Genomic DNA, 16,401 nt, shown 5'->3' with positions numbered 1-16,401 from the left:
GACTGATTTGTGGCGTCTGGTATGTTTTTATAGTGTCTGCCATGTTTTTATAGTGTCGTCTGCCATCTTTTTATAGTGTCTGCCATGTTTTTAATAGGAATTGCTGTTGAAAATTTTCCGCACTGTAAAGAGCTGCTGATCCCTCCTGGAACTCAAAACTATATGGTCCGGATGCGACTTTATGACTCCAACAAGCGGCAGCTGAACCTCACCATCCGTATCGCATGCCGGGCAGAGGGCTCCCTAAAGATATTCATCTCCGCTCCTTATTGGCTGATTAATAAAACAGGTTAGTGATTGTTGCATTTATTATTCCAGGTGGTATCAGTAATTTCTGGATTTACTTAAAAAATACAAAAATACATCTGCTTATACTGTAGAAGGCAAAAACCTCTGTACGCAGTGACAGGACAAGTGTCTCACATGGTATCAATGACAGGACAGGTGTATCGTACTGTACGGGTGACCTGACAGACGTATGGGACTGTATCTATGCCAGGGTATTGTACTTGTGTCTGTGACAGGTGTATCCTACTGTATCTGTGACAGGTGTATCCTACTGTATCTGTGACAGGTGTATCCTACTGTATCTGTGACAGGTGTATCCTACTGTATCTGTGACAGGTGTATCCGACTGTATCTGTGACAGGTGTATCCGACTGTATCTGTGACAGGTGTATCCTACTGTATCTGTGACAGGTGTATCCTACTGTATCTGTGACAGGTGTATCCGACTGTATCTGTGACAGGTGTATCCGACTGTATCTGTGACAGGTGTATCCTACTGTGTCTGTGATAGGTGTATCCTACTGTGTCTGTGACAGGTGTATCCGACTGTATCTGTGACAGGTGTATCCGACAATCTGTGACAGGTGTATCCTACTGTGTCTGTGACAGGTGTATCCGACTGTATCTGTGACATGTGTATCCGACTGTATCGGTGACAGGTGTATCGGACTGTATCTGTGACAGGTGTATCCGAATGTATCTTTGACAGGTGTATCGGACTGTATCTGTGACAGGTGTATCGGACTGTATCTGTGACAGGTGTATCGGACTGTATCTGTGACAGGTGTATCGGACTGTATCTGTGACAGGTGTATCGGACTGTATCTGTGACAGGTGTATCGGACTGTATCTGTGACAGGTGTATCGGACTGTATCTGTGACAGGTGTATCGGACTGTATCTGTGACAGGTGTATCGGACTGTATCTGTGACAGGTGTATCGGACTGTATCTGTGACAGGTGTATCGGACTGTATCTGTGACAGGTGTATCGGACTGTATCTGTGACAGGTGTATCGGACTGTATCTGTGACAGGTGTATCGGACTGTATCTGTGACAGGTGTATCGGACTGTATCTGTGACAGGTGTCTCCGACTGGATCTGTGACAGGTGTCTCCGACTGGATCTGTGACAGGTGTATCCGACTGTATCTGTGACATGTGTATCCGACTGTATCGGTGACAGGTGTATCGGACTGTATCTGTGACAGGTGTATCCGAATGTATCTTTGACAGGTGTATCGGACTGTATCTGTGACAGGTGTATCGGACTGTATCTGTGACAGGTGTATCGGACTGTATCTGTGACAGGTGTATCGGACTGTATCTGTGACAGGTGTATCGGACTGTATCTGTGACAGGTGTATCGGACTGTATCTGTGACAGGTGTATCGGACTGTATCTGTGACAGGTGTATCGGACTGTATCTGTGACAGGTGTATCGGACTGTATCTGTGACAGGTGTATCGGACTGTATCTGTGACAGGTGTATCGGACTGTATCTGTGACAGGTGTATCGGACTGTATCTGTGACAGGTGTATCGGACTGTATCTGTGACAGGTGTATCGGACTGTATCTGTGACAGGTGTCTCCGACTGGATCTGTGACAGGTGTCTCCGACTGGATCTGTGACAGGTGTCTCCGACTGTGTCTGTGACAGGTGTCTCCGACTGTGTCTGTGACAGGTGTATCCGACTGTGTCTGTGACAGGTGTATCCGACTGTGTCTGTGACAGGTGTCTCCTACTGTGTCTGTGACAGGTGTCTCCTACTGTGTCTGTGACAGGTGTCTCCTACTGTGTCTGTGACAGGTGTCTCCGACTGGATCTGTGACAGGTGTCTCCGACTGGATCTGTGACAGGTGTCTCCGACTGGATCTGTGACAGGTGTCTCTGACTGGATCTGTGACAGGTGTCTCCGACTGGATCTGTGACAGGTGTCTCCGACTGGATCTGTGACAGGTGTCTCCGACTGGATCTGTGACAGGTGTCTCCGACTGGATCTGTGACAGGTGTCTCCGACTGGATCTGTGACAGGTGTCTCCGACTGGATCTGTGACAGGTGTCTCCGACTGGATCTGTGACAGGTGTCTCCGACTGGATCTGTGACAGGTGTCTCCGACTGGATCTGTGACAGGTGTATCTGACTGGATCTGTGACAGGTGTATCCGACTGGATCTGTGACAGGTGTATCCGACTGTATCGTTATCATAATATACTGTATTTATGACATCTATGAGGAGACAGATGTATATTGTATGGTGTCTATGAGGTATATATTACACTATTGATGACGTGACAGACATATTGTATGGTGTCTATGAGGTATATATTACACTATTGATGACGTGACAGACATATTGTATGGTGTCTATGAGGTATATATTACACTATTGATGACGTGACAGACATATTGTATGGTGTCTATGAGGTATATATTACACTATTGATGACGTGACAGACATATTGTATGGTGTCTATGAGGTATATATTACACTATTGATGACGTGACAGACATATTGTATGGTGTCTATGAGGTATATATTACACTATTGATGACGTGACAGACATATTGTATGGTGTCTATGAGGTATATATTACACTATTGATGACGTGACAGACATATTGTATGGTGTCTATGAGGTATATATTACACTATTGATGACGTGACAGACATATTGTATGGTGTCTATGAGGTATATATTACACTATTGATGACGTGACAGACATATTGTATGGTGTCTATGAGGTATATATTACACTATTGATGACGTGACAGACATATTGTATGGTGTCTATGAGGTATATATTACACTATTGATGACGTGACAGACATATTGTGGATTCTGAGGATTTTGCCCTCATATTTAGGAGTTTCAGCTTCTTATTGATTCCCGGTTCTCTTTGCAGGTTTACCATTGATTTTCAGACAGGACAACACCAAGACCGATGCCGCTGGCCAGTTTGAAGAACATGAACTTGCCCGTAGTCTGAGTCCTCTCTTATTCTGTTACGCAGATAAGGAGCTTCCAACCCTGTAAGTGAGCAGCCCAAAAAACCTCTATACCTTTTGGATAAGTTTCATTTATATTATTCCTTCAATTTCTTGTCTGACATTTATGGGGTAAAAGATTTCTCTCCTTGTCATTAAGGGGTGCTCTAACCACAGGGATGATGTGGTGTAGCCTCTGTATATGAGAACAGTACAGGAGCGGCTGCATCTCCTGCAGGTTGGGGCTTAGTACAGGAGCGGCTGGATCTCCTGCAGGTCAGGGTTTAGTACAGGAGTGGCTGGATCTCCTGCAGGTCAGGGTTTGGTACAGGAGCGGCTGGATCTCCTGCAGGTCTGGGTTTGGTACAGGAGCGGCTGGATCTCCTGCAGGTTGGGGTTTAGTACAGGAGCGGCTGCATCTCCTGCAGGTCAGGGTTTAGTACAGGAGCGGCTGCATCTCCTGCAGGTTGGGGTTTAGTACAGGAGCGGCTGCATCTCCTGCAGGTCAGGGTTTAGTACAGGAGCGGCTGCATCTCTTGCAGGTCGGGGTTTAGTACAGGAGCGGCTGGATCTCCTCCAGGTCGGGTTTAGTACAGGAGCGGCTGGATCTCCTCCAGGTCGGGTTTAGTACAGGAGCGGCTGCATCTCCTGCAGGTCGGGGGTTTAGTACAGGAGTGGCTGCATCTCCTGCAGGTCATGGTTTAGTACAGGAGCGGCTGGATCTCCTGCAGGTCTGGGTTTGGTACAGGAGCGGCTGCATCTCCTGCAGGTCTGGGTTTGGTACAGGAGCGGCTGGATATCCTGCAGGTCTGGGTTTAGTGCAGGAGCGGCTGGATATCCTGCAGGTCAGGGTTTAGTGCAGGAGCGGCTGCATCTTCTGCAGGTCGGGGTTTAGTACAGGAGCGGCTGCATCTCCTGCAGGTCGGGGTTTAGTACAGGAGCGGCTGCATCTCCTTCAGGTCAGGGTTTAGTACAGGAGAGGCTGCATCTCCTGCAGGTCGGGGTTTAGTACAGGAGCGGCTGCATCTCCTGCAGGTCGGGGTTTAGTACAGGAGCGGCTGCATCTCCTGCAGGTCGGGGTTTAGTACAGGAGCGGCTGCATCTCCTGCAGGTCGGGGTTTGGTACAGGAGCGGCTGCATCTCCTGCAGGTCGGGGTTTAGTACAGGAGAGGCTGCATCTCCTGCAGGTCGGGGTTTAGTACAGGAGCGGCTGCATCTCCTGCAGGTTGGGGTTTGGTACAGGAGCGGCTGCATCCCCTGCAGGTCAGGGTTTAGTACAGGAGTGGCTGCATCTCCTGCAGGTCGGGGTTTAGTACAGGAGCGGCTGCATCTCCTGCAGGTCGGGGTTTGGTACAGGAGCGGCTGCATCTCCTGCAGGTCAGGGTTTGGTAAGTCCTTTTATTTCCATCCATAGCTGCACAATGAGAGTCGGTAAAGGCATCCATCCGGACGGGATCCCAGGCTGGTGTCAGGCATTTTCTTTGGATGGAGGAAGTGGAGTCCGAGCACTAAAGGTCATCCAGCAAGGAAACCGCCCGGGCCTGATCTATAACATAGGTAAGGATCATCCAGGGCCCCGAGACTGATCTGTAATATAAAAAAAATAAAAATAGAGATGCGTAGTTCTACAACATACAAATGTACGAGGTTAACTGGGTACCTCTCACCCAACAGAGGAAAAAGGAGATTATTCAAAAAAGGATAAAGTCTGCCAGTCCTCAGTACATTAACTCTTCTATCTGTCTGATATCACCACGAAAGGAAATAGATATATTGTTCCAATGAATATAGATTTATTATATATGAAACTCAATATATGAGAATGAAATATTGATAAAATATAATAATAAAAAAAGGTAATATTGTGCGTTACTTGGGGCCCCACGTAGGCACTAATAGGAAAATAAAAAAACGGATGCCACAAAATACAACTAGTACAGAATGAGTATGATGCCATATGGCCACCAATTCACATAATAATAATTGGATAGATCCCAATGTATATATCTGTATCTCATATCGGACCTAAATGTCTTATGTCACCTGTAACAACCTGCAAATGAAAATACAAAAAGCAATACTGTTGGTTTCCGATAGCTGCGTTATCCAATAGTAGTCTTGCTTTATACTATATATAATCCGGATATACTATATATATATAGACTGACAATCTAATCAATCCATTTCGGACTTTGAGATGAGAATATACAAGAAAATCCACTCCTGGATGTTAGAGTCTCTTTATGGTCCAATCAAGTTTCCAGCTGAAGTGACTATATATAAGGCTAGTGACCCCACTATTGCTATATACAGCACTGAAGAAGGGTGTTAACTTGCCATATCGTGATACGCGTCTGGTGTCATATTTGGATGTCGGATCCCACTGAATTCTATTCACATTAGGCACCCTATACCGGTGCGTTTTCTTTCTATATCTATGAGGATTTACTTATATATCGCCTCAAGAAGATAAGAATTGCCATATATCCACTCAGGTCATTGACCGTCTGCTGACCAACTCTATTCAAACAAAAGGATAGCTGACCTGCAATCACTGCTGACATTAGACGCCACTGGGAAACACGCTGACCTGCAATCACTGCTGACATCAGACGCCACTGGGAAACACGCTGACCTGCAATCACTGCTGACATTAGACGCCACTGGGAAACACGCTGACCTGCAATCACTGCTGACATTAGACGCCACTGGGAAACACGCTGACCTGCAATCACTGCTGACATCAGACGCCACTGGGAAACACGCTGACCTGCAATCACTGCTGACATCAGACGCCACTGGGAAACACGCTGACCTGCAATCACTGCTGACATCAGACGCCACTGGGAAACACGCTGACCTGCAATCACTGCTGACATCAGACGCCACTGGGAAACACGCTGACCTGCAATCACTGCTGACATTAGACGCCACTGGGAAACACGCTGACCTGCAATCACTGCTGACATCAGACGCCACTGGGAAACACGCTGACCTGCAATCACTGCTGACATCAGACGCCACTGGGAAACACGCTGACCTGCAATCACTGCTGACATCAGACGCCACTGGGAAACACGCTGACCTGCAATCACTGCTGACATTAGACACCACTGGGAAACACGCTGACCTGCAATCACTGCTGACATCAGACGCCACTGGGAAACACGCTGACCTGCAATCACTGCTGACATTAGACGCCACTGGGAAACACGCTGACCTGCAATCACTGCTGACATCAGACGCCACTGGGAAACACGCTGACCTGCAATCACTGCTGACATCAGACGCCACTGGGAAACACGCTGACCTGCAATCACTGCTGACATCAGACGCCACTGGGAAACACGCTGACCTGCAATCACTGCTGACATCAAACGCCACTGGGAAACACGCTGACCTGCAATCACTGCTGACATTAGACGCCACTGGGAAACACGCTGACCTGCAATCACTGCTGACATCAGACGCCACTGGGAAACACGCTGACCTGCAATCACTGCTGACATCAGACGCCACTGGGAAACACGCTGACCTGCAATCACTGCTGACATTAGACGCCACTGGGAAACACGCTGACCTGCAATCACTGCTGACATCAGACGCCACTGGGAAACACGCTGACCTGCAATCACTGCTGACATCAGACGCCACTGGGAAACACGCTGACCGGCCGAGAACTGCCGTCCTCGAAGCTCGCTGGGAGAGACGCGGCCGCACATCGCCGCCCCAGCTTGAGCGTGACATCCAGACCCCAGGAGCGGTGAGTGGCATGAAAGTGCCGACAACTCCATTACAGCTACTACGCTGCACGATCATAGAGTGCGCAGCATACGGGACAGATATAATAACACTGACAGTGTATACGCAATATTATTACAAAGTGGATACAATTGGCAGAACTGTAACTGAAAGACTGTGCAATATATAAACAACTTCACATAGGACGATTTATTAAGATCGCAATCTTTTTATTTATTTATTTACAGGACAGAATTTATGGTTACTATTGGATACCGCAGCTATCGGAAACCAACAGTATTGCTTTTTGTATTACAGGTGACATAAGACATTTAGGTCCGATATGAGATACAGATATATACATTGGGATCTATCCAATTATTATTATGTGAATTGGTGGCCATATGGCATCATACTCATTCTGTACTGTTTGTATTTTGTGGCATCCGTTTTTGTATTTCCCTATTAGTGCCTACGTGGGGCCCCAAGTAACGCACAATATTATATTTAAAAAAAAAAAAAACATTTTTATTGTATTTTATCAATATTTCATTCTCATATATTGAGTTTCATATATAATAAATCTATATTCATTGGAACAATATATTTATTTCCTTTCGTGGTGATACCAGACAGATAGAAGAGTTAATGTACTGAGGACTGACAGACAGTATCCACCATATAGGTGAGGGTGGTCCGGGCTCTGATCTATAATATAGGTGAGGGTGGTCCGGGCTCTGATCTATAATATAGGTGAGGGTGGTCCGGGCTCTGGTCTATAATATAGGTGAGGGTGGTCCGGGCTCTGATCTATAATATAGGTGAGGGTGGTCCGGGCTCTGATCTATAATATAGGTGAGGGTGGTCCGGGCCCTGGGTCTGATCTATAATATAGGTGAGGGTGGTCCGGGCTCTGATCTATAATATTGGTGAGGGTGGTCCGGGCTCTGGGTCTGGTCTATAATATTGGTGAGGGTGGTCCGGGCCCTGGGTCTGATCTATAATATAGGTGAGGGTGGTCCGGGCCCTGGGTCTGATCTATAATATAGGTGAGGGTGGTCCGGGCCCTGGGTCTGATCTATAATATAGGTGAGGGTGGTCCGGGCCCTGGGTCTGATCTATAATATAGGTGAGGGTGGTCCGGGCTCTGGGTCTGATCTATAATATAGGTGAGGGTGGTCCGGGCTCTGATCTATAATATAGGTGAGGGTGGTCCGGGCTCTGATCTATAATATAGGTGAGGGTGGTCCGGGCTCTGGGTCTGATCTATAATATAGGTGAGGGTGGTCCGGGCCCTGGGTCTGATCTATAATATAGGTGAGGGTGGTCCGGGCCCTGGGTCTGATCTATAATATAGGTGAGGGTGGTCCGGGCTCTGGGTCTGATCTATAATATAGGTGAGGGTGGTCCGGGCTCTGATCTATAATATAGGTGAGGGTGGTCCGGGCTCTGATCTATAATATAGGTGAGGGTGGTCCGGGCTCTGGGTCTGATCTATAATATAAGTGAGGGTGGTCCGGGCTCTGGGTCTGATCTATAATATAGGTGAGGGTGGTCCGGGCTCTGATTTATAATATAGGTGAGGGTGGTCCGGGCTCTGGTCTATAATATAGGTGAGGGTGGTCCGGGCTCTGATCTATAATATAGGTGAGGGTGGTCCGGGCTCTGATCTATAATATAGGTGAGGGTGGTCCGGGCCCTGGGTCTATAATATAGGTGAGGGTGGTCCGGGCTCTGGGTCTGATCTATAATATAGGTGAGGGTGGTCCGGGCTCTGGGTCTGATCTATAATATAGGTGAGGGTGGTCCGGGCTCTGATCTATAATATAGGTGAGGGTGGTCCGGGCTCTGATCTATAATATAGGTGAGGGTGGTCCGGGCTCTGATCTATAATATAGGTGAGGGTGGTCCGGGCTCTGATCTATAATATAGGTGAGGGTGGTCCGGGCTCTGATCTATAATATAGGTGAGGGTGGTCCGGGCTCTGGTCTATAATATAGGTGAGGGTGGTCCGGGCTCTGGGTCTGATCTATAATATAGGTGAGGGTGGTCCGGGCTCTGGGTCTGATCTATAATATAGGTGAGGGTGGTCCGAGCTCTGGGTCTGATCTATAATATAGGTGAGGGTGGTCCGGGCTCTGGGTCTGATCTATAATATAGGTGAGGGTGGTCCGGGCTCTGGTCTATAATATAGGTGAGGGTGGTCCGGGCCCTGGGTCTGATCTATAATATAGGTGAGGGTGGTCCGGGCTCTGGTCTATAATATAGGTGAGGGGGGTCCGGGCTCTGATCTATAATATAGGTGAAGGTGGTCCGGGCTCTGATCTATAATATAGGTGAGGGTGGTCCGGGCTCTGGTCTATAATATAGGTGAGGGTGGTCCGGGCTCTGGGTCTGATCTATAATATAGGTGAGGGTGGTCCGGGCTCTGATCTATAATATAGGTGAGGGTGGTCCGGGCTCTGGTCTATAATATAGGTGAGGGTGGTCCGGGCTCTGGGTCTGATCTATAATATAGGTGAGGGTGGTCCGGGCTATGATCTATAATATAGGTGAGGGAGGTCCGGGCTATGATCTATAATATAGGTGAGGGTGGTCCGGGCTCTGATCTATAATATAGGTGAGGGAGGTCCGGGCTATGATCTATAATATAGGTGAGGGTGGTCCGGGCTCTGATCTATAATATAGGTGAGGGTGGTCCGGGCTCTGGTCTATAATATAGGTGAGGGTGGTCCGGGCTATGATCTATAATATAGGTGAGGGTGGTCCGGGCTCTGGTCTATAATATAGGTGAGGGTGGTCCGGGCTCTGGGTCTGATCTATAATATAGGTGAGGGTGGTCCGGGCTATGATCTATAATATAGGTGAGGGTGGTCCGGGCTCTGATCTATAATATAGGTGGGGGTGGTCCGGGCTCTGATCTATAATATAGGTGGGGGTGGTCCGGGCCCTGGGTCTGATCTATAATATAGGTGAGGGTGGTCCGGGCTCTGATCTATAATATAGGTGGGGGTGGTCCGGGCCCTGGGTCTGATCTATAATATAGGTGAGGGTGGTCCGGGCTCTGATCTATAATATAGGTGAGGGTGGTCCGGGCTCTGATCTATAATATAGGTGAGGGTGGTCCGGGCTCTGATCTATAATATAGGTGAGGGTGGTCCGGGCTCTGGTCTATAATATAGGTGAGGGTGGTCCGGGCTCTGGGTCTGATCTATAATATAGGTGAGGGTGGTCCAGGCTCTGGGTCTGATCTATAATATAGGTGAGGGTGGTCCGGGCTCTGATCTATAATATAGGTGAGGGTGGTCCGGGCTCTGGGTCTGATCTATAATATAGGTGAGGGTGGTCCGGGCTATGATCTATAATATAGGTGAGGGTGGTCCGGGCTCTGGGTCTGATCTATAATATAGGTGAGGGTGGTCCGGGCTCTGGTCTATAATATAGGTGAGGGTGGTCCGGGCTCTGGTCTATAATATAGGTGAGGGTGGTCCGGGCTCTGGGTCTGATCTATAATATAGGTGAGGGTGGTCCGGGCTCTGATCTATAATATAGGTGAGGGTGGTCCGGGCTCTGGTCTATAATATAGGTGAGGGTGGTCCGGGCCCTGGGTCTGATCTATAATATAGGTGAGGGTGGTCCGGGCTCTGGGTCTGATCTATAATATAGGTGAGGGTGGTCCGGGCTCTGATCTATAATATAGGTGAGGGTGGTCCGGGCTCTGGGTCTGATCTATAATATAGGTGAGGGTGGTCCGGGCTCTGGTCTATAATATAGGTGAGGGTGGTCCGGGCTCTGATCTATAATATAGGTGAGGGTGGTCCGGGCTCTGATCTATAATATAGGTGAGGGTGGTCCGGGCTCTGATCTATAATATAGGTGAGGGTGGTCCGGGCTCTGGTCTATAATATCGGTGAGGGTGGTCCGGGCTCTGGGTCTGATCTATAATATAGGTGAGGGTGGTCCGGGCTCTGATCTATAATATAGGTGAGGGTGGTCCGGGCTCTGGGTCTGATCTATAATATAGGTGAGGGTGGTCCGGGCCCTGGGTCTGATCTATAATATAGGTGAGGGTGGTCCGGGCTCTGGGTCTGATCTATAATATAGGTGAGGGTGGTCCGGGCTCTGGTGCTGATCTATAATATAGGTGAGGGTGGTCCGGGCCCTGGGTCTGATCTATAATATAGGTGAGGGTGGTCCGGGCTCTGGGTCTGATCTATAATATAGGTGAGGGTGGTCCGGGCTCTGGGTCTGATCTATAATATAGGTGAGGGTGGTCCGGGCTCTGGGTCTGATCTATAATATAGGTGAGGGTGGTCCGGGCTCTGGTCTATAATATAGGTGAGGGTGGTCCGGGCTCTGGGTCTGATCTATAATATAGGTGAGGGTGGTCCGGGCTCTGGGTCTGATCTATAATATAGGTGAGGGTGGTCCGGGCTCTGATCTATAATATAGGTGAGGGTGGTCCGGGCCCTGGGTCTGATCTATAATATAGGTGAGGGTGGTCCGGGCTCTGGGTCTGATCTATAATATAGGTGAGGGTGGTCCGGGCTCTGGGTCTGATCTATAATATAGGTGAAGGTGGTCCGGGCTCTGGGTCTGATCTATAATATAGGTGAGGGTGGTCCGGGCTCTGGGTCTGATCTATAATACAGGTGAGGGTGGTCCGGGCTCTGGGTCTGATCTATAATATAGGTGAGGGTGGTCCGAGCTCTGGGTCTGATCTATAATATAGGTGAGGGTGGTCCGGGCTCTGGGTCTGATCTATAATATAGGTGAGGGTGGTCCGGGCCCTGGGTCTGATCTATAATATAGGTGAGGGTGGTCCGGGCTCTGGGTCTGATCTATAATATAGGTGAGGGTGGTCCGGGCTCTGGGTCTGATCTATAATATAGGTGAGGGTGGTCCGGGCTCTGGTGCTGATCTATAATATAGGTGAGGGTGGTCCGGGCCCTGGGTCTGATCTATAATATAGGTGAGGGTGGTCCGGGCTCTGGGTCTGATCTATAATATAGGTGAGGGTGGTCCGGGCTCTGGGTCTGATCTATAATATTGGTGAGGGTGGTCCGGGCTCTGGGTCTGATCTATAATACAGGTGAGGGTGGTCCGGGCTCTGATCTATAATATAGGTGAGGGTGGTCCGGGCTCTGGGTCTGATCTATAATATAGGTGAGGGTGGTCCGAGCCCTGGGTCTGATCTATAATATAGGTGAGGGTGGTCCGGTCCCTGGGTCTGATCTATAATATAGGTGAGGGTGGTCCGGGCCCTGGGTCTGATCTATAATATAGGTGAGGGTGGTCCGGTCCCTGGGTCTGATCTATAATATAGGTGAGGGTGGTCCGGGCTCTGATCTATAATATAGGTGAGGGTGGTCTGGGCTCTGATCTATAATATAGGTGAGGGTGGTCCGGGCTCTGATCTATAATATTGGTGAGGGTGGTCCGGGCCCTGGGTCTGATCTATAATTTAGGTGAGGGTGGTCCGGGCTCTGGGTCTGATCTATAATATAGGTGAGGGTGGTCCGGGCTCTGGGTCTGATCTATAATATAGGGGAGGGTGGTCCGGGCTCTGGGTCTGATCTATAATATAGGTGAGGGTGGTCCGGGCTCTGGGTCTGATCTATAATATAGGTGAGGGTGGTCCGGGCTCTGATCTATAATATAGGTGAGGGTGGTCCGGGCTCTGGTCTATAATATAGGTGAGGGTGGTCCGGGCCCTGGGTCTGATCTATAATATAGGTGAGGGTGGTCCGGGCTCTGGGTCTGATCTATAATATAGGTGAGGGTGGTCCGGGCTCTGGGTCTGATCTATAATATAGGTGAGGGTGGTCCGGGCTCTGGGTCTGATCTATAATATAGGTGAGGGTGGTCCGGGCTCTGGGTCTGATCTATAATATTGGTGAGGGTGGTCCGGGCTCTGGTCTATAATATAGGTGAGGGTGGTCCGGGCTCTGATCTATAATATAGGTGAGGGTGGTCCGGGCTCTGGGTCTGATCTATAATATAGGTGAGGGTGGTCCGGGCCCTGGGTCTGATCTATAATATAGGTGAGGGTGGTCCGGGCTCTGGGTCTGATCTATAATATAGGTGAGGGTGGTCCGGGCTCTGGGTCTGATCTATAATATAGGTGAGGGTGGTCCGGGCTCTGATCTATAATATAGGTGAGGGTGGTCCGGGCTCTGGTGCTGATCTATAATATAGGTGAGGGTGGTCCGGGCCCTGGGTCTGATCTATAATATAGGTGAGGGTGGTCCGAGCCCTGGGTCTGATCTATAATATAGGTGAGGGTGGTCCGGGCCCTGGGTCTGATCTATAATATAGGTGAGGGTGGTCCGGGCTCTGGTCTATAATATAGGTGAGGGTGGTCCGGGCTCTGGGTCTGATCTATAATATAGGTGAGGGTGGTCCGGGCTCTGATCTATAAAATAGGTGAGGGTGGTCCGGGCCCTGGGTCTGATCTATAATGTAGGTGAGGGTGGTCCGGGCCCTGGGTCTGATCTATAATATAGGTGAGGGTGGTCCGGGCCCTGGGTCTGATCTATAATATAGGTGAGGGTGGTCCGGTTTGTCTGATCTATAATATAGGTGAGGGTGGTCCGGGCTCTGATCTATAATATAGGTGAGGGTGGTCCGGGCCCTGGGTCTGATCTATAATATAGGTGAGGGTGGTCCGGGCTCTGATCTATAATATAGGTGAGGGTGGTCCGGGCTCTGGGTCTGATCTATAATATAGGTGAGGGTGGTCCGGGCTCTGGGTCTGATCTATAATATAGGTGAGGGTGGTCCGGGCTCTGGGTCTGATCTATAATATAGGGGAGGGTGGTCCGGGCTCTGGGTCTGATCTATAATATAGGTGAGGGTGGTCCGGGCTCTGGGTCTGATCTATAATATAGGTGAGGGTGGTCCGGGCCCTGGGTCTGATCTATAATATAGGTGAGGGTGGTCCGGGCTCTGGGTCTGATCTATAATATAGGTGAGGGTGGTCCGGGCTCTGGGTCTGATCTATAATATTGGTGGGAGTTGTCCGGGCCCTGGGTCTGATCTATAATATAGGTGAGGGTGGTCCGGGCCCTGGGTCTGATCTATAATATAGGTGAGGGTGGTCCGGGCTCTGGGTCTGATCTTTAATATAGGTGAGGGTGGTCCGGGCTCTGGGTCTGATCTATAATATTGGTGGGAGTTGTCCGGACCCTGCACCCATGTTGGTGTCTTATTGGTTTTGCTCTTCCAGTTTCTTCCTCTCACCTCTCTTCACCAGTGTTTCCATTCTTTCCCCAGTCATGATTTATTATTTTTGTCTTTCTTTTTTTTTCTTAAAGGGGTACTCCCGTGGAAAACTTTTTTTTTTTCTCTTCAATTCAACCAGTTCCAGAAAGTTAAACAGATTTGTATATTACTTCTATGTAAAAATCTTAACCCTTCTAGTACTTATCAGCTGCTGTATGCTCCACAGGAAGTTGTGTAGTTATTTCCAGTCTGACCACAGTGCTCTCTGCTGACACCTCTGTCCATGTCAGGAACTGTCCAGAGTAGGAGAGGTTTGCTATGGGGATTTGCTCCTGCTCTGGATGTGGTCAGACTAGAAAGAACTACACAACTTCCTGTGGAACATACAGCAGCTGATTAGTACTGGAAGCATTAATAATTTTTATTAGTCATTTACAAATCTGTTAAACTTTCTGGAGCTATTTGATATTAAAAAAAATTGTTCTCCGCTGGAGTACCCCTTTAACTTTTTGCCACTTTTCTTTTTTTTTTCTTCTCCTTTCTCTCATTCTTTCTTCACCCTTTTCCCTCCTTTCTTTCTTCACCTTTTTCCCTCCTTTCTTTCTTCACCTTTTTCCCTCCTTTCTTTCTTCACCTTTTTCCCTCCTTTCTTTCTTCACCTTTTTCCCTCATTTCTTTCATCACCTTTTTCCCTCCTTTCTTTCTTCACCTTTTTCCCTCCTTTATTTCTTCACCTTTTTCCCTCCTTTCTTTCTTCACCCTTTTCCCTCCTTTCTTTCATCACCTTTTTCCCTCCTTTCGTTCTTCACCTTTTTCCCTCCTTTCGTTCTTCACCTTTTTCCCTCCTTTCTTTCTTCACCTTTTTCCCTCCTTTCTTTCATCACCTTTTTCCCTCCTTTCTTTCTTCACCTTTTTCCCTCCTTTCTTTCTTCACCTTTTTCCCTCCTTTCTTTCTTCACCCTTTTCCCTCCTTTCTTTCATCACCTTTTTCCCTCCTTTCGTTCTTCACCTTTTTCCCTCCTTTCTTTCTTCACCTTTTTCCCTCCTTTCTTTCTTCACCTTTTTCCCTCCTTTCTTTCTTCACCTTTTTCCCTCCTTTCTTTCTTCACCTTTTTCCCTCCTTTCTTTCATCACCTTTTTCCCTCCTTTCTTTCATCACCTTTTTCCCTCCTTTCTTTCTTCACCCTTTTCCCTCCTTTCTTTCTTCACCTTTTTCCCTCCTTTCTTTCTTCACCTTTTTCCCTCCTTTCTTTCTTCACCTTTTTCCCTCCTTTCTTTCTTCACCTTTTTCCCTCCTTTCTTTCATCACCTTTTTCCCTCCTTTCTTTCTTCACCTTTTTCCCTCCTTTCTTTCTTCACCTTTTTCCCTCCTTTCTTTCTTCACCTTTTTCCCTCCTTTCTTTCATCACCTTTTTCCCTCCTTTCTTTCATCACCTTTTTCCCTCCTTTCTTTCTTCACCCTTTTCCCTCCTTTCTTTCTTCACCTTTTTCCCTCCTTTCTTTCTTCACCCTTTTCCCTCCTTTCGTTCTTCACCTTTTTCCCTCCTTTCGTTCTTCACCTTTTTCCCTCCTTTATTTCTTCACCTTTTTCCCTCCTTTTCTTAGTTTACCTTTTCTTTTATTTATTTACCCTTTTCCCTCCTTTTTCTTCATATTTTTCCCTCCTTTTCTTATTTTCCCTTTTCTCTTTTATTTCTTTTCCCTCTTTTCTTTACCCCCCCCCCCCATCATCTTCCAATCTATGTGGCTTCTTACATTTTGGCGTCTCTTCCAGGTATTGATGTGAAGAAGGGTCGGGGAAGGTACAGAGATACTTGTATGGTGACCTTTGCTCCCCGATATCTATTGATCAATAAATCTGCTCATAAACTCGCCTTTGCACAGAGAGAGTTTGCCAGAGGTCAAGTAAGTGTCCTTAGAAAAATACCAAAACTGATGGCGACCCTGCAATCCCAGTGTCTGACCGATGTCTCCTCCTCCCCCCAGGGCACCAGCAATCCTATTGGCTACATCTCCACTCTGCCCGGATCAAGCGTCGTCTTCCATTGGCCGAGGAATGATTATGACCAGTTACTGTGCGTGCGGCTCATGGACGTGTCCGACTGCATCTGGTCCGGTGGCTTTGAGGTTAATAAAAATAACTCCTTCCATATCAATAT

General features: G+C 48.2%; 1 protein-coding gene across 1 annotated transcript in view; it reads left to right on the top strand.

Moving 5' to 3' along the window:
* Positions 1 to 16,401, top strand: part of LOC130344335 (intermembrane lipid transfer protein VPS13D-like) — a gene marked incomplete at its 5' end in the record, with an annotated part of 160,395 nt that overhangs the window by 74,202 nt on the left and 69,792 nt on the right. The window contains 5 exons of the mRNA XM_056554422.1: positions 98 to 289; positions 3,196 to 3,322; positions 4,692 to 4,834; positions 16,017 to 16,147; positions 16,229 to 16,401. The exon at positions 16,229 to 16,401 is cut by the window's right edge and continues 3 nt beyond it. Coding sequence (XP_056410397.1) covers positions 98 to 289; positions 3,196 to 3,322; positions 4,692 to 4,834; positions 16,017 to 16,147; positions 16,229 to 16,401 — 766 coding nt within the window. The remainder of the gene's footprint in view (positions 1 to 97; positions 290 to 3,195; positions 3,323 to 4,691; positions 4,835 to 16,016; positions 16,148 to 16,228) is intronic.

The sequence above is a fragment of the Hyla sarda genome, unplaced genomic scaffold (assembly GCF_029499605.1).
Source record: "Hyla sarda isolate aHylSar1 unplaced genomic scaffold, aHylSar1.hap1 scaffold_713, whole genome shotgun sequence".
Classification (NCBI taxonomy): Eukaryota; Metazoa; Chordata; class Amphibia; order Anura; family Hylidae; genus Hyla; species Hyla sarda.
This window is presented reverse-complemented; position numbering and strand designations above follow the sequence as displayed.